The 21,506-nt window shown below is 40.4% G+C and overlaps 1 protein-coding gene across 5 annotated transcripts in view; it reads left to right on the top strand.

Annotated features, from left to right (window-relative positions):
* COBL (cordon-bleu WH2 repeat protein) overlaps nucleotides 1–21,506 on the top strand; it is a 245,318-nt gene that overhangs the window by 114,327 nt on the left and 109,485 nt on the right. For all 5 annotated transcript variants that reach the window (XM_030551474.1, XM_030551473.1, XM_030551475.1 and 2 more), the window contains one exon: nucleotides 16,375–16,569. In XM_030551474.1, the coding sequence (XP_030407334.1) occupies nucleotides 16,375–16,569 (195 nt within the window). The remainder of the gene's footprint in view (nucleotides 1–16,374; nucleotides 16,570–21,506) is intronic.

Genomic DNA, 21,506 nt, shown 5'->3' with positions numbered 1-21,506 from the left:
AAAGCTCATGCTCCAAAACGTCTGTTAGTCTATAAGGTGCCACAGGATTCTTTGCTGCTTTTACAGGTTAGGACTGTCAGTCCTAAAGTGACCATAATAACCTTTAGACCTGGAATACCCTTTGTGGTTTCAGTAAGATACTGCCTATTAGTAAATACAGAAAGAGAGACCGGTGTGAAGTGATGTGTATGAAATGAGAGAGGACTGAAGCAGGTGGAGCTCCAGAAAAGCTGCACTTTGTCACCCAGCAATGTCCTATATTGTGGCAGGGGCTGTCCTTTTGTTTGTACAATGGCTAGACCAATGGGATATTGACCCCAGAGCAAGGTCTCTAGATGCCACCAGAATACAAATAATAAATGACAAGTGATACCACTATTTAAATAAAAAACCAATATTGAAAGCTGTTTTAAAATAACAATGAGGATCGGGTTTAATCTTAACAGAGGAAGAACATTTGGAGGGAAATCTGCTTTTTTACCCTTAACTCACCCTGATATGCTCAGTTGTTACAGCTCAGCTAGTCTTTACCAGCAAGTTTCAGAATATTGATTATTTTGTCTGGCAAATGGGATGACATAAGGGCAGAGTGGAAGTCTCTACTCTGAATTCCTTTGCTCTCGTGAGATTATCATACCTGAAATTAACATTATCACAATTTCTTAAGCATTTAAGTACACACATTTGCGATCCAAATTTTTAATTCCATACAAAGGAGAAATACCTGCCATGGTTTCTGACCCCAGGAATCACAGTATTTTAAAATGAGAGATGAAAAAACCTATTAGATCATGTATTGTGTCCATCTAACAGGGAAGTATTATTCCTTACAGAACATTGCTAGAATTGTGTATGTTCTTATTATGTATTTGTATTGTAGAAGCACCTAACGAACTCAGTCAGGGTTCAGGGCCCCATTGTACCAGCCACAACACAAGTAAATAATTCAGAGAAAATCCCTTTGCCAAAGAGCCTGTAATCTGGTTTAAAAGTTTCAAATATAAAAAAGATATATTGGAATTGGAAAAGGTACAGAAAAGGGCAACAAAAATTATTAGGGATATGGAACAGCTTCCATGTGAGGAGAGATTAATAGGACTGGGACTGTTCATCTTTGAAAAGAGATGACTAAGGGGGTCTACGACAGAGGTCTATAAAATCATGACTGGTGTGGAGAAAGTAAATAAGGAAGTATTATTTACTCCTCATAACACAAGAACTAAATTACACCAAATTAAATTAATAGGCAGCAGGTTTAAAACAAACAAAAGGAAGCATTTCTTCATACAGCGCACAGTCAATAGTCAACATGGTTTCTGTAAAGAGAAATCGTGTCTTACTAATCTGTTAGAGTTCTTTGAAGGGGTCAACAAACATGTGGACAAGGGGGATCCAGTGGGCATAGTGTACTTAGATTTCCAGAAAGCCTTTGACAAGGTCCCTCACCAAAGGCTCTTAGTAAATTAAGCTGTCATGGGATAAAAAGGAAGGTCCTTTCATGGATTGAGAACTGGTTAAAAGACAGGGAACAAAGGGTAGGAATTAATGGTAAGTTCTCAGAATGGAGAGGGGTAACTAGTGGTGTTCCCGAAGGGTCAGTCCTAGGACCAATCCTATTCAATTTATTCATAAATGATCTGGAGAAAGGGGTAAACAGTGAGGTGGCAAAGTTTGCAGAAGATACTAAACTACTCAAGATAGTTAAGACCAAAGCAGATTGTGAAGAACTTCAAAAAGATCTCACAAAACTAAGTGATTGGGCAACAAAATGGCAAATGAAATTTAATGTGAATAAATGTAAAGTAATGCACATTGAAAAAAATAACCCCAACTATACATACAATATGATGGGGGCTAATTTAGCTATAGCGAGTCAGGAAAAAGATCTTGGCATCATCATGGATAGTTCTCTGAAGATGTCCACGCAGTGCGCAGAGGCGGTCAAAAAAGCAAACGGGATGTTAGGAATCATTAAAAAGGGGATAGAGAATAAGACTGAAAATATATTATTGCCCCATGGTACGCCCACATCTCGAATACTGTGTACAGATGTGGTCTCCTCACCTCAAAAAAGGTATTCTAGCACTAGAAAATATTCAGAAAAGGGCAACTAAAATGATTAGGGATTTGGAGAGGGTCCCATATGAGGAAAGATTAAAGAGGCTAGGCCTCTTCAGTTTGGAAAAGAGGAGACTAAGGGGGGATATGATAGAGCTATATATAATCATGAGTGATGTGGAGAAAGTGGATAAGGAAAAGTTATTTACTTATTCCCATAATACAAGAACTAGGGGTCACCAAATGAAATTAATAGGTAGCAGGTTTAAAACAAATAAAAAGATGTTCTTCTTCACACAGCGCATAGTCAACTTGTGGAACTCCTTACCTGAGGAGGTTGTGAAGGCTGGGACTATAGCAATGTTTAAAAGGGAACTGGATAAAGTCATGGTGGCTAAGTCCATAAATGGCTATTAGCCAGGATGGGTAAAGAATGGTGTCCTTAGCCTCTGTTCATCAGAGGATGGAGATGGATGGCAGGAGAGAGATCACTTGATCATTACCTGTAAGCTTCACTCCCTCTGGGGCACCTGGCATTGGGCACTGTCGGTAGACAGATACTGGGCTAGATGGACCTTTGGTCTGACCCAGTACGGCCGTTCTTATGTTCTTATGTGGAGCTCTTTGCCACGGGATGTTATGAAGGCCAAGACTATAACATGGTTCAGAAAAGAACTAGATAAATTCTTGGAATATAGGTCCATCAATGGCTATTAGCCAGGATGGGCGGCAATGGTATCCCTTGCCTCTGTTTGGCAAAAGCTGGGAATGGGCAACAGGATAGATCACTTGATGATTACCTGTTCTGTTCATTCCTCTGAATCACCTGGTGTTGGCCACTGTCGAAAGACAGGATACTGGGCTAGATGGACTTTTGGTCTGACCTAGTATGGCTGTTTTTACGTGCTTATGTTAATCATTGTTGGTGCCTCTACTTCCCTGGAAAGACTACTCCACAGCTGCTAGCTAATAGTGTTAAGATGGCTTGGTGGGTGAAGTATCAGGGATAAAATCTTTATACTTCCTGGAATCCTAAATTCAAATCTTGATGGTGTCTAGTCTAGCCCTTCTTTCTTTTGAGGTAAATGAACTGAACCCTGTGATTTTTTATGCAGGTATCTTTGAAATAAGACCTTAAAAACTGAGGTCTTTTTTTTGTCGTAAAATGTTAAAGGTCCTGTTGAACTTTCTGAAAGACTGCATGCGTTGTGGTGTGGCTGGTCAAAATGTTGTCCAACGAGCTGTGGACTGATTGGCTGCATCTCACTGATGTTGTACGTACGTCATTTTGAAGCCCTTTGGGATATGAAATAATTGTTGTATAGAAATGGCAGTGTCATACAGACTGGGGTATTATGCTGCTGCCTTTGCATCCATTCTTCCAAAGAGATCTCCTACCACCCAGCTCTTTCATATCTCCTGCCTGTTGTTGGATTGGAGCCAATCCTTAGTTGCTATAAACGGCCATTGCTCCAGTAACTTCGCCAGCTGAGGATCTGGCCCGTGTGGTGTTTTTTTCTTCAACAGCAGGCTGACCTTTCACCTGAACAGAATGATCTGCTGAGTGCCGTTATCCACAGCCTTCTGTAGCTTGCTCAGCATGGAAAAGTGCAAATATAATTCTTTGGGCTGCGGTAAGTGCCTTAGGTGGTTAAAACTCAATGTACAATATTTATTAATTATTTTTTAAAAGTTTAAAAGCGCTAATTGAAGTTGTGAAGTTTCAGGCTATTTTCATCTGAATCACCACATTAGAATCCTCTTCTTATAGAGGATGCCATTAGTGACTCCATAATTAAAGTTTGTTTTTGAGATCTGCACTTCAAGCAGAATAAAAATCCTTCTATTGCACAGTTCAACAACTGAACTTAGTATCCAAGTTTCACATTATAACTGTTCAGAAGGCATGTGAATTTTTCATAGTATTTTTAGCAAAATATTAGCTAATTGCAAAGGCATTATTTTAAAATGGTCCCTTTTTAAAAATTTTGCCCTGATAATCTCATGGTTTTATTTACCTCCCACGGTTACCACAGACTTAAAAGCAAAATGCTGTTACACAATCTTAGCTCTAAATTAACAGAGCGTTTGTATGGGTATGAGACTAGAAACTGGGAGCCATTTCCTCAGCTTCTGTAATATGGAGTAGCGCCCAGAAGAGCTATACAAGTGTTTCTCATAATGGGGTCACCACTTGTATAGGGAAAGCCCCTGGCGGGCCGGGCCGGTTTGTTTACCTGCCTCATCCGCAGGTCTGGCCGATCGCAGCTCCTACTGGCCATGGTTCGCCGCTGCAGGCCAATGGAGGCTGCTGGAAGTGGCAGCCAGTAAGTCCCTTGGCCTGCGCCGCTTCCAGCAGCTCCCACTGTCTCCTCTTCCACATCAACTTTTTCTTGGACTTTGGAACTTCTCCTAGTTTTCCTTTTGGCTCTCTGACTACTCTTTCAACTTCTCCATGATTGGCTCCCCCTCTCAACTGGGCTCTGCCAGTATCTCCTAGACTTCTCTTGATTGGGATCACTTACAACTCCATCACCGGCCTTCTCCTCTTCTTCCTCTGAACTCTTCTGTGTCTCTGGATGAACTCAATCATTACTGCATACTCAGCTGTTATTCCTACATTAATGAATCATGAATACGAACCCCTCCCCAAGCTTTTTAGCTTCCGTTCGATCCAGAATCTTTGCCTCTCTCACTTACAATTTGTCAGATGACTTTTCACCACCTTAAGTTCAACATCTCTCATCTCTGTCACCATTGAAAGTGCTATCCTTTCTGCCACTCAGACTAGCAACCTTGGAGCCATCTTTGCCTTTCCCCTATCATCCAGACCTTACCCAAATATGGCCATTTCTGTCTCTTCAGAATTTCCAAACTCCATCTTTTCGTTTCCAAGATACTAGCCTGTGCTTTTATTTCTCATTTCAGACTGCAGGCTTATCCTGAGTGTCTCACCTCATTCTCATCACTTTTCTTCCAGGAGAACCTCTCCTCTCCTTGAATCTCTGCAGCGGCTCTCACTCTTCTTCCATATCAAGTGAACACTTAATCCGCCTAATTCTCCATCATTCCTGTTTTTATTTCTTCCCTCTTTTTATTCAACATCCCCTTCTGCTTCTTGTACTGTCCCGGCTTCTGTTGACACCACCTTAATTATCTCCTTTGACCACTCCCCATTCTGAACTTTTTACCGTAAAGCCCCATATGATTGGAATAACTTCCCTTTCAATATACATCAGGTTCCCTCAACCTCTTCCATTCCAAACTTGTAAAATTGCTTCCTGCCTTCCACCACTTATGTGAAGAATTCAAGCTTCGACAGCCAAGTCTCTTCTTTATATATGATCTGCTCTGTTTTGGGGGTGTGTTTTTTTTTCTTTTACGGGGCAGGGACCTTTTATCACTTTGGCACAATCCCACTACTATACACTATAGTGCACGTAAATGATGTTATATGAATGTCTTCAAATAATTTAAAATAGAGCAGAAATATGTCATGCACAGAGTATAAATCAATCTTTAAGTGGTTCACTGGGTTGTATGGGATTTTTTTCCTTTATTTTTTTCTTTAGTATATGAGAATGATGATTGTATCCCTTTCCTCCCCTCCCCCCAATTCCTTTATTGATCTAAGAAATGTGTTTCATATTCATCAAAACAATACAAAACCTCCCAACAGTTTTCTCTTTCCATAGAATGAAGCATTTTGACAATGTTATGCAAAAAAGATATTTCTGAAATGTAAGCTTTTAGCAGTCTAGATGGACTGTGTAGCTAGGTCACCACCCTAGAGTAGTATGCAATATATGCAGATTGATTCTAGTATTTCTTGAAAGCTCAGTCTATTAAAAACCACATTCTAGCAGCTGAGACACTGAAATGTCTTTGCACACTTCTGCAGCATACTATCAGTCATTTCACAGTTGTATGAAATGCAAACAAACGTAATTCTAACTGCTTGTTGTCAGCATTCCAAACTGTCACCCAATAATTAGTTCAGTGTTTCTCATACTAGAGTCATCGCTTGTGTAGGGAAAGCCCCAGTAAGTCCCTTGGCCTGCGCCACTTCCAGCAGCTCCCATTGGCCTGGAGCAGCGATCCGCAGCCAGTGGTAGCCGCGATCGGCTGGACCTGCCGATGGGGCAGGTAAACAAAGTGGCCCGGCCTGCCAGGGGCTTTCCCTACACAAGCGGCGACTCCAGTTTGAGAAACACTGATTTACAGCCTGCCAGAACACCAGACAATAAAATTTACATTAAACTATTGAGTGGAATAGAAAATATTCAGTGCAGGATAGTTTTCTATGCTGCATTTGTGATTGTCTTGTCCATGTTTAGTTAAGAATATTCCAAATAAATTTGAGAATATTTACAGGTAGAGATTTTCATAATTCAAAAAAGCATGTCAGTATTTATGTGATGTCATACAGGATGATAGTACAAAGTGCTTAGCTTTAGTGGGAGTCGTTGGAGCTCTGCAATGCTAGCATCATGCCCATTGATATTTCTGTGATTTAGGACATAGCGTCAATCTTAATGTGCAATGTTTTGTTGTTTGGAGCTGTATGAAGTTTTAGAAAACATGGTGTTTTCATATATTCACACACACAATTCACAATTGCTTTTATAACACATGTATACATGTACATTCCCATCTAGAGACATTAGATAGCAGGTTCCTGTGTGTAGTTACATTTGTCTTTTAAAAATTGTACTTCTCACAGATTTTGAACTGTTAAAAAATTATTACTGGGAATTGAGAAACTTGAAGACAGATACAGGAGTACTGGCTGCAAATTTAATTGGCTTGACATTGAAAGAGTAAACAGTACATTCCTGTTTGTTTCTCGGAGAACCTACCTGCATGATTTGGGAATCATTGTTTTGTAAAGAACCGTCATCAACTTTTGTTTCTAGTCTTTGTGGCTAGTCACCTTCAATTTCAGAGAAACCCTTTTGTTCACTTTTTCTGTGACACTTAATGACAGGAATTGAGCAGATTATGCATAAGAGGGATTAACAGCGATTATATATTCACTGCATTAAATTGAGAAGGCTTTTTTCTTCTTTTCTGTCAATGCTAACACTTTTGAATTAAAGGAGGTTTATTTCCTTCCATCTCACCAAGCTACCCAGCTCTGATTCACAAGATTCAATAGGGTCTACATTTGTTGGCTATCACATATGACCTGAAATGTCCAGTTTGGGACCAGAGAATCCAAGTGTTTTATATATGCCTCCTGTCAAGAAAAGCAGGGTTCTAATTGTTCCTATAGAATATTTTGCTTAAACTATAAAATGTGTTAGTGACACGTTGCCACTTAAATAACAGGAGATTACATGAACACAGAAAAATGTAAATCAAGTTTAACTTCTATGCTGCTGTATTGCTGTAAGTGAAGAAGATTTTGCTTGATATCCTGATTGCTTTCCTCTTCTGCCAGTGAGAAGATTTCCTTGCTATAGGGATGAGATTTTTGCAAATGAAATCTCATTGCTGTTGCACTGGCATGTTGTCAGGTAGTAGTGACAGAAAAAAAGTTTTATAAAATGCCCTGATTTGTTTCACTTCAGAACAACCTGAGGAGTGAGACTTTAAAACAGGACTGATTGCTGGGAGCAAATGTATTGAATTGTAACATGCCACGGGCTTGGATATACAGATAAAATTTAGGGCTAAGCAGCTGGTGTTTTGCATTTATATATTTCTATTTTCAGTTAGTTCTTGTCTCATGAAGAATCGCAGGGTCTTGCGTATAGGAAATTCTGGAAAATATATAAATTATCTGGGGATGCATATAATTAAGAATGTGTATCTGAGTGTCAAAATCAGTTCCATAAATTGATAAATCTGTATTCTGATATAATTTATAGCTGCTACAACAATTAATTCATCTTTTGAGATTTAGGATCAAATTTATAATAGACTGCGTTGATTGAATATTGGAAGGAAAAAATTGTGAATAATGACTAGATATTGGGGCTTACGGTTGATGTGACAGTATTTGTTTGTTTTTTTTTAGTTTTCATGAATTCACAAATGTTGTATCTGTAAGTCAAAACATGTATTCTCCATGAAATACTTTTTTTTTCACCCGCTAATGAAGCTTAAATATTTAACAGCTTTAACATTATTTAGCAACCTTTAGATACTTCATGAATAATCTGTAGACTCATTTGTGGTGTTCGATATTGTATTATGGTCAAGCCTAGGAGCTCCAGTCATGGACCAGGATCTCATTGTGCTAAGCATTGTACAAACACAGAACAAAAAGACAGTGACTGCCCCAAAGATATTACAGTCTAAGCATAAGGCAAATGGATACAGACCAGTGGGGCAGTACAAATGAACAGTGACACATTATAGTCTAAATAAACAACACAGATACAGGGTGGGGTAAGGATTATAATACACAAGCAGAGCAAACAGCGTCATGACATCAAACAGAATGCTCGTGCCACGATTTTGGTTCGTTGGGTTGTTTTTGTTTGTTTTTGTTTATGTGGGTGGGTTTACTTAAGAGAGGGTGTGCTAAATGGCAAGAAAAGGGAAGGGGGCTAAGGAGGACAGGGTGGAGGGACAGCTGTGGAAAGAATATGAGGTACAGAGACTGTGATGGGGGAGGTTTGGGGCAAACAGCCAGTCAGCCCAGGACAGAGAAAATCAGAGAACTTTCTACAGTTTTGACTGGAATGTCCAGAGGTCCCTGCTTTGGCTGCTTCTGCTCCTGTGGGGTCGGAGTCTGGCTGGCTGCTCTGTAGTTCTTACTCAAGGTACTATGGCAGGAGAAGGGGAGGCAGCACCTGGATTCTACTGCCCCCAGAGTGTACTGGGAAGTAGGGGAGGGGTGTCTTTTCTGTACGGTCCTGGACCCAAATGGGAGTAGGGGTGAAATATAGAAATATATTAAAATACCAAATACATTTTCAACTAAAAGGATTGACTTATGAATGCTTCTCACTCACTCCACTCTCTCTCACAGACACACACACACACACACACAATTTTTAAATGTAAAAATTTACATCATTTTGTATTTTTCGGGAATAGGCTAGGGTCCCACTCTTAACAGATCACACAGACCCTGTGTTTAAATCCAGACTTACTCCTAGGGTGACCAGATGTCCCAATTTTATAGGGCCTTTTTCTTATATAGGCTTCTATTGCCCCCCACCCCCTTCCTGATTTTTCACACTTGCTGTCTGGTCATCCTACTTACTCCCTTCTGGGGACTCAAACACAATAGTACTATATAAACCTCAACCTAAACTGTCTCTCTGAGATTGACTGTCCCTAGATTTTTCTTCCAGGACCTCCTGTGTTCTAGAATCCCCTCATCATGAGGGGTGTTCCTACCTTTCCAATATCCAGAAGGGGTTAGTGAGTGGCACCTGCCACATAGAGCCTGTAGGACTTCAGCAGCTTGATAGATGGTCTTAATACCGTATTCACCTACAAAAGCTCATGCTCCAAAACCTCTGTTAGTCTATAAGGTGCCACAGGATTCTTTGATGCTTTTAATACCTGCTGATATGATAGGTCAGCAGAGGAGTCCATCCATTCTCTTACACTGGGAAATACTGTTCAAACAGGTCACCAGTTAAATGTGATGTCAGCCTGGTCCATAGGGCTCTTTGTGCACATTACAGAAAACCACCAAAATTTAGGATGCCTGATTCCTGCTCCTCTGCAAACCAGAACTAAAAGAGGAGGAATGTACTAGGTCAGTGTGAAGGAGAATTAGCAGAGCTTAGCAAGAGAGCCTGCCCTCCTTATCCCTGTGTGTTCTCTGCATCCGGTTCTAGCATTTCTAATTCTAGTTGTACAAGTTCTGGTATTCACCAAATAAATTCTTAGAATATAGCTATTGTATTGCCAGCTTAGCACCTAAATAACAACAGAGGAGGCTGGGAATTTGGCTTATAGTCTCCAAAGGATTAATTCAAAACCTTGAAATAAAACCTTGAAAACATGGATGTCAAAGTGTATTCAATAAGATATTGTTTGTATAAAATGAACAGCGTTACAACCCATAGCTGGCACTGTTATGGAAGCGATATAGTTGCCTTTGTACTGTTAATTGTGTACTAGGTGGGTAGACTCTTTCTTTCCAAAGTTGAATGGAATGAGAGAATATGAAAATCAAGAAAAAAGAAAAAGAAATGCAGTTGTTCTCTTAAGCCTCTGATTGCAAGTAGGATGTGCGCATCGCAGTTAAAAGTCATCAGGGAATTTCAGGGATTAGAAAAAGCAAACTATATTTAAGATGACCCATTTTAAAAAAAATCAGTGGTCTCAGTAAGAATGTTTTTGTATATGTGTCTGTCCAGGTGATCTGGAGACCACACTACTTTGCTTTGGTTATGAAGCATATGTTTTAATTGATTCAATTTCTTTGTTGTCACATTTAATGCTAATATGTGGAGTTTTATTATCATTTCCAGGAGAGCATCATCCAACTTTAAATTTTACCATAGTCTCTGACTTAACCTGCCTGGCATTCTAAACGGTTACGAGTAATCAGCTGTAGTGGCATTCAGCCAATCAGTATGAGTTTGTGTTAATAGGGTTTACATTTCCAACTACGATAAATACTCCCGTTGTCACTGGGCTGATGGATTTGTCTGTCCCTTCCAGATCTTTCAGTTCACATTCATTCTCAGTACAATCACACAAAAGTGCATCTCCCATACAGAGATTTTTTTTTGTTCTTAATTTTTTTTGTATCTTGGCTTGGGTTTTTGTTTTCTTTTTTAAAACTGTTCCTGTTACATCTAGTAGTTCCAACTCCTTAAAACAACTCAGCTGATTGGTTTTTGATATACAAACGATTCAGAAGGAAATTGCATAACAAAACAGGTAGCTGGAATCTGTGAGGTTTGGCACAGAGCTGCAGAAGAAAGGCCTGGCTGTAACACCCCCACAAGGGGGAAAAAAAACAACTTGATCTTTTGAAAAAAAATTATTGACCAGTATGGACCAGAGAACAGGAAGCCAAATTGCTATTGCAGGCAAGCAGCATTCAGTCTCCCGCTGACCTTTAAATACTACTTTGTGTCATGAGAAAGCCAAGGAAACTAATAAAGGAGGGTGGTGAAGGAAGCTGTTTGGGGAAAAGAACCTCATTGACTTTCAGCTTTATAGCCTAACTATATCTATAACTAATATGATTTAAATCTTATGAATATATTAGGGTAATATTTTTTAAAGCACCTAAATGACTTAGGAACCCAATTCCTATTTTCGAAAGTGTCTTAGGGCCAGATTTATAAAAGTGTTTAGACCCTAGTGAGATATTCAGGAGCTTCTAAGCACCTAACCCCCACTGATGTCAACCGAAGTTAGGCACACAGGGCTAGATTCACAAAGGGAACTAAAACTCAACATTGCAACGCATAACATTTAGGTGCCCTGCTGCCGAATGCAATAAACTGTGCTGAAGTAAATACCTAGGCTCCCTGTATGATGCATGGAGAGAGTCAGCAGCCAAAGAATGGGATTCACAGAAGCCCACAGGCTGAGAAGGGAGCTGCTTGAGCTAGCTAGCCCATAAGATATGCTGAGGAGAGGGATGGACCCTAAGCTTAAACCCTAGCCTTCAAAGGTCAGACATTTCTTCCAAAAAATGGAGGAGGTGGACCACAATTAGAGTTTGGTTGGTGAGCCAAAAAATCACCTGCCTAGGACTGCAGAAACCTGTGAGGTACATCAGAGAGTGATAGAAAAACTAAGGGAAAGCTTTGTGACGGACACTGACCTAAACCTTCTCTGGTTGTTAATAAACTGAATTAAATGTCCACAGAAGAGTGTGTGTGTTTATCACAAGTTCCTATGGCAGCACACACTTAAAATAATAATAAGCATTGCAGCTGACAGTGGTTTAACTTTTAGCATGTGCTTAAGTGTTTTGCTGAATAGGAATGGATGTAAGTACATTCTTAAATCTACTTGTGCCAACAGTAAGTGTTCCCTGGCTGTATTCAGAAAAAAGTACAATGTGGGCTAATACAAATTTAAGATTTCTTTTCTTTTAATATATACTGTTGTTTTGAACCAGGAGCAAAAGCTCTACAAATGCCCCACACTTGCACCGTCTGCGACTTTCAAAGTTGGAAGATATTTTAACATGTCTTTATTAATGTACTTCATTGATATCTGAAGCTGTACTGGCTTTTATAATGCCAGGAAATGCAAAGGTTGTAGGAACTAAATTTAATTGTCTTTTCACAGCATATTCACAAAATCAATAATATATTATTAAATGGAATAAACATAGAGGATAAAGGGCCTGTTTTTTTCTGAGAACTTAGGCAGACAGTTGCAATTATGAAGATTGATTCTGCTTTCACTTACACTGGTGAAAATCAAGAATAATTTATGTGGAGTCAATATAGTGATAATAGCATAAAATAATAGTAAGTGAGAGATGATTTGGGCAAAATGTGTGTGCAAATAAAATAATTGTATTTGAACATAGTTAATTTTACAAGTGTGTGTGTGTGTGTACACATTCTCAGTAACTGCATACCTACACTGTCTGAAAATCAAGCCCCCAATCTATTGTTTCTAAAGGAATCTAACACAGGGCCTGATCCTATTCCCATTGAAATCAATGGAAAGACTCCTGATAACTTTAGTGGGAAATAGATCAGATCCAGAGTAAGGATCTGCTCCTGACACAGTCCTACTCGTGTGATTAGTCCTCATACAAGGGTATATGTTCTACAGAAACAAATGAAAATGATGACCAGGGGTGGCTCTAGACATTTCGCCGCCCCAAGCACGGCAGCATGCTGCGGGGGGCGCTCTGCCAATTGCCGGTCCCGCGGCTCCGGTGGACCTCCCGCAGGCGTGCCTGCGGAGGGTCCGCTGGTCCCTCGGCTCCACTGAAGCCGCGGGACCAGCGGATCCTCCGCAGGCACGCCTGCAGGAGGTCCGCTGGAGCCACGGGATCAGCGCCCCCCACGGCATGCCGCCCCAAGCACACACTTGTCATGCTGGGGCCTGGAGGCGCCCCTGATGATGACTTGCCTGTGTGAGGAGTACTTGAGTGAGTAGAGGTGTACAAGATCAGTCCCTAGATTATCTTTCTATCCAGACTTGTGTAAAGTTCTTTTGAAAAGGGTGGGATTTTCAAAAGTTCCCAGTGTTTGCCAGACTCTACTCCCCTTGAAGACAATGGAAGTTTGACTTCAATCTGAGCAGAGTTAGGGCAGCAGTGAATGCTTTTGAAAATCCCACTCAAGCATCAGTTGGATTTATTCTTAGACTTGGCTCTTGGAAACACACAGAAATGAATTGGGGTAGATCCTTACTTATTTTTTTCTTACAGTTTTTTGTTTTAGCTTATTTGTGTGTTGGCACATGTTAATGCTGCGGTGTTTCCGCACCCCCCCCCCCAACTTCTCTTCAGAAATATTAACTAGTTTAAAACAAAATCTAGTCAAAAAATATTTTTTCATGTATTTTCTTCCCAGAGTGCTCTGTTCAACAAAAAGATTCTGGTGGCCCTTTGCCGAGAGTATGACCTTGGATCAAATGCAATGCCAGTTTAATACTGGATAAGTCCTCTGTTGCTGATAATATTCTGCACTTGCAGGGAAGATAGACTTGAAGATCTGAATTGTCATTTTAATCTCTAACTTCTGTGAACCTATTAACAAGATTCCCCAACCTTTTGAAACATTCAGCAAAAACTTAGAAAACATAAATTAGTGCTAAAACTGGTTTTCTTCAGTCTTCCTCTAAGAGTGCAAAAAAGGAAGCTTCTTTATATTCTACTGTCTGTAGGGTAGCATATACTTAGGAGTAATCATACTCTATTATATAGATCCAGACACAACAGGCACAGTATCTGAGGACACAGAGACCCTGCAGATTACAGATGAGATCAGGCTATCTGCTGCTGCCTAGCAGATACAGCCAAGGATAAAGTATGTTCACCTCTAAGGCTATGTCTACACTACACCACTTTTAGCAACAGAGCTGTATCACTATCGGCTCTCCTGCCGACAAAGAACTTCTACCCACAACGAGCGGTGTTTGCGTTATTGGCAGGAGAGCGCTCCTGTGAACAACGCGCTGTTCACATTGGCACTTGTCGCAGTAAAACTTTTTGTTTTTCGAGGACGGAGTTAACACCTCGGAAAGACAAAAGTTTTGTCATTGAATTGCCAGTGTAGATAAATCCTAGAAGATGCAGCAAAACTGTATTTATTAGAAGCCCATACTATAGGCTGTGTTTTTGTTGAATAGGTACAAAGGTTGAAAAATCCTGTTAAACCCTAAACCATAAACCCTATTTCTCATTCAGAGAAACCAGAGATGGAAAAGATATATTAGATGATGATCTAACCCCCCTGTAAATGCAGGTTATAGTCCATGAGAGAACACTTATTGGTATACTAGTACCAGGGACTTCCTGTCCCAGCTATATTTGTCCAGCCTGAAGGTCGACTGTATAGTAAGCAATCTACATAGAAATAAAGTGACCTGCACCCAGTCCATCCAGAATTCCTACTTAAGTCCATGCTAGGTCCATGTGAATAGTAGATGCAGGATCAGACTCAAATCAGTTAATCCTATAAAAGTAGCATCTGAGTTCTCTTTCATAGTTTATTATGGTGCCTGCAGAACATGGAACTTTATTGATCAGTCAAAAACATGTGCACCATGTTTCTTCTTGTATTGTTTTTTTTTTTCCCTGTCTAATCCAGCTCTTCATTTCAGTGGTGGTCTCCTTAAAACTACACAAACTAGCATTGGGCTGTTGCAGTTTCCATGTCATAGAATCATAGAATATCAGGGTTGGAAGGAGATCATCTAGTCCAGCCCCCTCTCAAAGCAGGACCAATCCCCAATTAGATCATCCAACATCTTGAAGAGAAATTCTGCTTTCCACACAGATGGATAATGCCATGGCAACCAAGTTTCACTTATTTTCACCAGTGATGAATCTGACCAGTGATGTTTACACACAGACTCTTGGCTGGAAGTATGGATGGCCTAATTAGGGAACCAAAAAACTGAGAGGAAACCGTTTCCGGATCAGCTGCCACTACATGCCAGTATTTTGTTTGATGTGATTTCTGCTCAGAACCTGCTGTGTATATTTAGTCTTCCTTTTTTGTGCTCTCTTCTCTGTGACATCCCAACTGTTGTGGAAGAAGATGTGCTGTCAAGCCAAGCAATTAAAAATAGTGTAAGTGTAGTGCTGGTGAAAGGTGCCAGAATGACCCTCCTAGAAGAGTAGTTCTCTATCTACAGAATAGATACAGCATGGGCAGCAGCATTGCAAGCTTCCCCGGGTTGCTAATGTGCATCAGTCCTGAGATGGAGGGGGCCATCTCTTTGTGAGACGATAGTTCATTATCTCTGCGTGCTTGACCTTGTTGCTTAGATTGTCAGCTTGTGATAGTGTTTGTGATGTGGACATATGTCTAGTAGGAAATGGATTCTATTTTATTCTATGTAGGTTCTTTACCACCCTCATCAATGTAGTATCTAAGCAGCCTTCCAGTACTGTGTTAAAGAATGTGACTAATATCTGTCATGTGTTGTTCATTTTTTCTCTTATCTCTACCCCAGGGAGGAAACTGTGTGTTCAGTTCAGTGCTTTGGTAGTTTACTTTTTCAGAAAACATAATGTGTCCGTGATGCTATGTATGTGTTTGAGTTTGAGAGAGAAACGTTGAAGAAGTGCACCTTGAACTTGGAGCAGAGGGTGGTGAGGTTTGTGATGGTCCTTAGTTTCTGTTGGTGTTTGTTCCATCACCTCAAATCGGCCCCCAAGAAAGCTCTGTCTCTGCACAAATGATCTTATACTTACAGTAGAAATTTCCATTGTGCTGAGGAGTAGAGTTGCTGACTATAATCCTCGTTCTGGAGTTTTAAGTGATATTTTGATACTCTGAGTACGATCATAAGGGATTGACATGTTAACACGCTGCACATAGTTCATGGTGGAAAAGAGATGGTCAAAAAATTTTTTTAATTTTATGCATTTTTCCTTACTATTACCCAGCAAGGGTTCTAACAAGTTGTACGGGGGTTGACTGTTTCTTTCTAAATATTAATATACGTTTCATCGGTTGCAACTTTCGCCCCCTTCTGAACGGGGTTACTACATGTCAGTTGATCTTGGAAAAATGTCCAGATATTGAACAGTGTGTAATGTGGCAAGTTTGACAGAGGATCATACACAATCACTCAGAACATTGTCTGAGTTTAAGGGTAAATGGGTGTAATTGTTTTTCTTGTGTTTCTTCCCATAGCCTTTAAAAAGTGATTGTGATCAAGTTGTACATCTACTTACAGGGCTTTGCAACAGCTCCAAATTCACCTTCAGTGAATTCACGTTCCATTATGCTGGGTCCATCACTATCTCTTGGCAACATTTCGGGAATGACCGCCAACCCAGAAATTAAAAAACGCAGAGCACCTCCTCCGCCAGTGGCAACACCCCATTTGCAAATTATGGAGACAAGTGGAGTGGCAAAGACAACAATGCAGGTAAGAATGACATAAGGAAATGCAGAGTTGCTAAATGCACTGACTAGAACAAACCCATAATGGAGTTAGAAATAAATCCCTCTGTTTGGATGCTTTGGTCAGCCAGTCAATCCTGCAACCAGTGAAACTCTTCAATAACTTCAGTGAGGACTCTTGTTGAATGTTGTTGGAGCTTTGAATGTTTCACTCACCTCAATTGCTAGAACTGCCCCTCATTCCTAAACATCCATTCCTAACTCTGTAAACACCCTTCCAATTAAGTTATTTTTTGTTGGGCTGAATCCTAAAAAGCAAAGGGCTGCTCCCTCATAATATAATTACCCAGAACTGATGTTATCCAGAGCCTTGGTTCTGCCTCCAGTGCACAGGCCAGCACTGGTGTGCTAGAAGACATATGCTGTTCCAGGTTATGTCCAGGGCCGGTTCCAGGGTTTTTGCCACCCCCAAGCAGCGGGGGGGAAGGGGAGAAAGCCGCGATCGTGATCGGCAGCAGCTCCATCGCGCTGCTTGCTTCTTTGGCAGCACTTTGGCGGCAGGTCCTTCCTTCCGAGAGGGACCCACCGCCAAAGAGCCCAACGTGCCGGTGCTACCCCTTCCCCTTGGCTGCCCCAAGCACCTGCTTGCTGAGCTGGTGCCTGGAGCCAGCCCTGGTTATGTCCCCAACAAAATGGGAGGCAGATTGTCTGAATAACAGTCTGTTTCCCAGTTTACTTCCAGGACAGTGCAGGTGCCTGTTGCCCTATTTGTGAGGCTTGCAGCAAAGCCACAACTGACCCCTGAATAGACAATAAATACCTAAAGGAGGAGGAAATCTTGCAACATAAAAACAAGTAGACTGAACAGTAGATGTTATTGTTAGTTGTTTTATTTCTTAGTTTAATTTTAATGATTAGAATGAGCTGATGTGAGTAGTTATTGCAGGAGTTTACCCAGTGACTGTGTGTCTTGTTAAATGTCTTTTACAATGGCTTACTTTTTTCTGCCTTCCATTGAAGTAACTTCTTCCTGGTTTGGTGATCAGAAAATAACAATGTTGTACTTTAAATGCCTTATCAGATAGAAGGCTGTATAGACAGTGTTGATATACCAAGGTTATGTCTACACAGCAGAAGCTGTGCACAGGCTAGCCTGCCTGAGCTAGCTTAAATCTAGCTAGCGCCAGTAACAACAGCAGTGAAATCATTGCAGTGGGCTTCACTGCAAGTAGTACAAGCCCAGCCCTGACTGTGGGTACATACTTGACTCCCTATCCTGCTGCAAAGCTCTCACTGCACTGTCTTCACTGCTGTTGTTACCCAGGCTAGATGGATTCAAGTTAGTTCGGGTAGATTAGCCCATGCACACACAGACATCACTTTCCTTTGATTCTCTTTCCCTTCCATATTCTCTCTTTCTTTCACTCACACCCTCACGCCCCAGACATTCCACGATTCATACCTATGAGTCCCAGATTTCCCATTATTGTAGTTCTTCTGGTATAAATGTGATGTGTATGACATAACATTAAGATTTCGTCTAGAACTTGGATAAGTGCTTTTTACTAACATCCCTTCCCATGCATTTTGCATCAGCAACATACCTTGTGTTGCAATGTTTGGTGCACTGTGTATATTTTTAATTCCTTTTGGCTTCCATGTTAATAAATACATTGATGCCCCTAAAATTAAACATTCACTGTGTTTATGAAACATGGAGATTTCTGAACAAATGTTATGGCATTTTATAAGACATTTACACAAGTATAATCACAATATAAAGGCTACACTTTCGAGCTTATCTTCATTTAACATGGCATTTACATTTTTAATTTTGGAGCACGGAAACCTTATTACATACTAACATTCCCAATTTCAGTATTGTTTTCACATTGCTAAAAGTACTGCTTTCTGGATTGTCTGGGAACAAAGATGTCTGTTGTTTGTTGAAAGTGACATAACATACATCAAGTTTGTTATAATTTTTTTCTGTAAAAGATCAACATTTTGTAGAAGGAAAACATGATTGATTAGGGATCGTATATTTTCTATATAATAGTGTTAATTTGGGACACTAGAAATGTCTTGCCTAGTTTACGAAGTCAGTAAAGTTGAAGTACTGTAGTTTATCAGATCAATTGTTTGAGTTCATCTGAGTGCTCCTTTGTCCTATTTTTGATGGGGAAAGGACATCTCTATGAAAACAGTTGTGCAGTTCAAGACAACAAACATGGATAATGTGCTTCTGAAGTGCCTTGTTTGGCAAGCTGTTCACAACCTGTACTGTAGATGATCCAACGTAACTGTAAGGAATCCAGCAGAAATGAACCAACAATTCCATGAAGCAGTTGAAACCTGAGAAAAAAGATTAGTTATTTGATGTTGCATGGTAAGGTAGCAACAAGAGCATTGTTTATACAGAAACGCAAACAGTGCTAACCTTATCTACGTGCAGACTATCCAATTTGCTGTGAAAATAGAATAAAAAATCTCAGGGTGTTAGTTTATTTCTATAGTTTATGGGAAAGAATTAACAAATGTATTTTTTTTTAGGGAAGAACGTCAATTCCTTATTATTGGACTTCCTTCCATATAAAGATAAGATGTCTGTTTAGAAAACTTTATTTATATGCAACTGTTACTAACAGGAAGATCCTGCAAAAGGAGAACATGTTTATTTTCAGTGAGGCTAGCGGATTATTAGAAAATGAGAATAGTAGTGTTCTGAACTTGAAAAGGATTTTTACCTTTAAAGTGAATCTGTTTTCCTAAAAGCTGTATAGAAAAGTGAGCACTGGAGGTGCAGCAAACTTATCCTGACCCCCTTTCCTACTGTTTTTACCCACTATTAAGGTCTAGGACATTCCATTTTTATAGCAGTGTAGATAAATCGTAAGTGATGCATTTCTCATGTCTGTGCCCAGTGATTGCAATCTGTAACAGCCATATGCCATGAGACTGGAATATACCTCATTAATTGTTTAGATTTTCTTCAATCATTTTTTCCCGATAGTCAGATAACTGCTTGCTGTGTAATTTAATCATATCTCAATTGCCATCTCAGAGGGGCATACAATGATAGTTAACCTTTATGAGGGAAAAACTGCTGGAATGACCTGCCAAACATTTGCCTCCCAAGACTTGCTCACAGGTAGTATTTTCTCCTCTCCCATTTAAAAACCACTACTAGAAAGAATTCATTTATATTCAGAGCACAATTAATTGTTTAGATTTTCTTCAATCATTTTTTCCCGATAGTCAGATAACTGCTTGCTGTGTAATTTAATCATATCTCAATTGCCATCTCAGAGGGGCATACAATGATAGTTAACCTTTATGAGGGAAAAACTGCTGGAATGACCTGCCAAACATTTGCCTCCCAAGACTTGCTCACAGGTAGTATTTTCTCCTCTCCCATTTAAAAACCACTACTAGAAAGAATTCATTTATATTCAGAGCACAATTAAGCAGTATTCCAGACTGTGCAGAGTTTCCACTCAGTAATTTACAGCCGGGAGGGAGGAAAAAGCCCAAGAAGGGAATCCAGTTGTCTCTTCCCTCAAGACATTTTTTTACATCTGCCATTTGATGCAATTTATTGTAATGCAAAGTCCACAAAAAATATTCTTCATAAGTGTCGTCGTGAACCAGGGTTAAAATACCAGTCCTGGCAGGGAATATAGAGGGTGGGATAGGCTGCCTCAGAAGCAGGGGAACCTTCCCCGTCTTCAGTTCTGATATTGAGTTCACAGACCATTGAAATTAGTTTGCCAATTCATGCAAAAGGCATTCTGTGAGGGCTCAGCAAAAGGTGAACTCCTTTTTCCAGCAATTCCTGTACACCCTCCAGAGACCTTAGTGATCCCGTTAAAAGTGATGGTGAAAATGTTCAGTGGTGGAATTTTTGAAATTTCAGTGACAAATATTCAAGCCTTTTTGTTTTGACTAGCTCTACCAATTAGGGAATATTATTTTATTTGTTATTGACTCAGAGCAAAAAATGTTCGAAGTGCTGAGCTAAATGCAGAATGAAAAATCTCCATGCCCCGGAGAGCTTACAGTAGAAGAGAATTGGGGAAAATTAGACACACAGGGAAATTCAGAGGAGCCAGCTATGACTGGGGTTCCCTTATGCTATGCACTCTGCAAATACAGTCCATGCCCCAAAAACTGTACAGTCTAAATAGACAAGACAAACAAAGGATGGGAGAAAGGTAGTACTGTTATCCCACTGCATAGATGGGGAACCCAGACACAGAGAGACTTGAGGGTATGTCTACACAACAGCTGGAAGATGTAATTCCCAGCATGGGTAGAGGTACACGTGCTAGCTTTGCTTGAACCAATGCACTGCAGGGTAGCCACTCAAGTACAGTCCCACCCGACCCCCTGGGGTAAGTACTTGGGGTGGGGTTAGCCTCAGCCTCTGGCCCGACCGCATTGTTGTTTTAGGTGCTAGCTCAAGCAGAACAGCATGTGTACATCTGCTCGTGCTGGGGATTACACCTCCCAGCTGCTGTGTTAGACGTACCCTGAGTGACTTGCCAAGGAAGTCTGGCAGAGCTGGGAATTGAACCCAGAGCTCTTGCATCCCTGTCTAGTGTCTTAATCACAAGATCTGTTTTTTTAAAAAATATTTGGTGTGGTTCATATCATGTGGGCATCGCAGAAGAAATGGGCCTTTAGGAGGGACTTGAAGGCAGGGAGAATAGTGAACTGGCAAACTAAGGTAAGAGGAGCTTTCTGTGTGAGGGGATGGGAAAAATACAGAGGTGAGAGTAGAAGAAGACTGTAAACAAGGCACTGAGGGCTTTGGCCTTTTTACAGTATGTAGATAGTTTATTCAGCATGAAACCCTAAGGTTTCAGGAAACAACATCAAAAACAAAAAGGGACTCTTCAGCCACTCTCATCTACACAATAGACCCAGTGTCGACCCCAAAAGCCACAAATGCAATTTCTG

Source organism: Gopherus evgoodei, chromosome 2 (genome assembly GCF_007399415.2).
Source record: "Gopherus evgoodei ecotype Sinaloan lineage chromosome 2, rGopEvg1_v1.p, whole genome shotgun sequence".
NCBI lineage: Eukaryota > Metazoa > Chordata > Testudines > Testudinidae > Gopherus > Gopherus evgoodei.
Note: the sequence above shows the minus strand (reverse complement) of the source record. Positions and strands in the feature narration are given on the sequence as shown.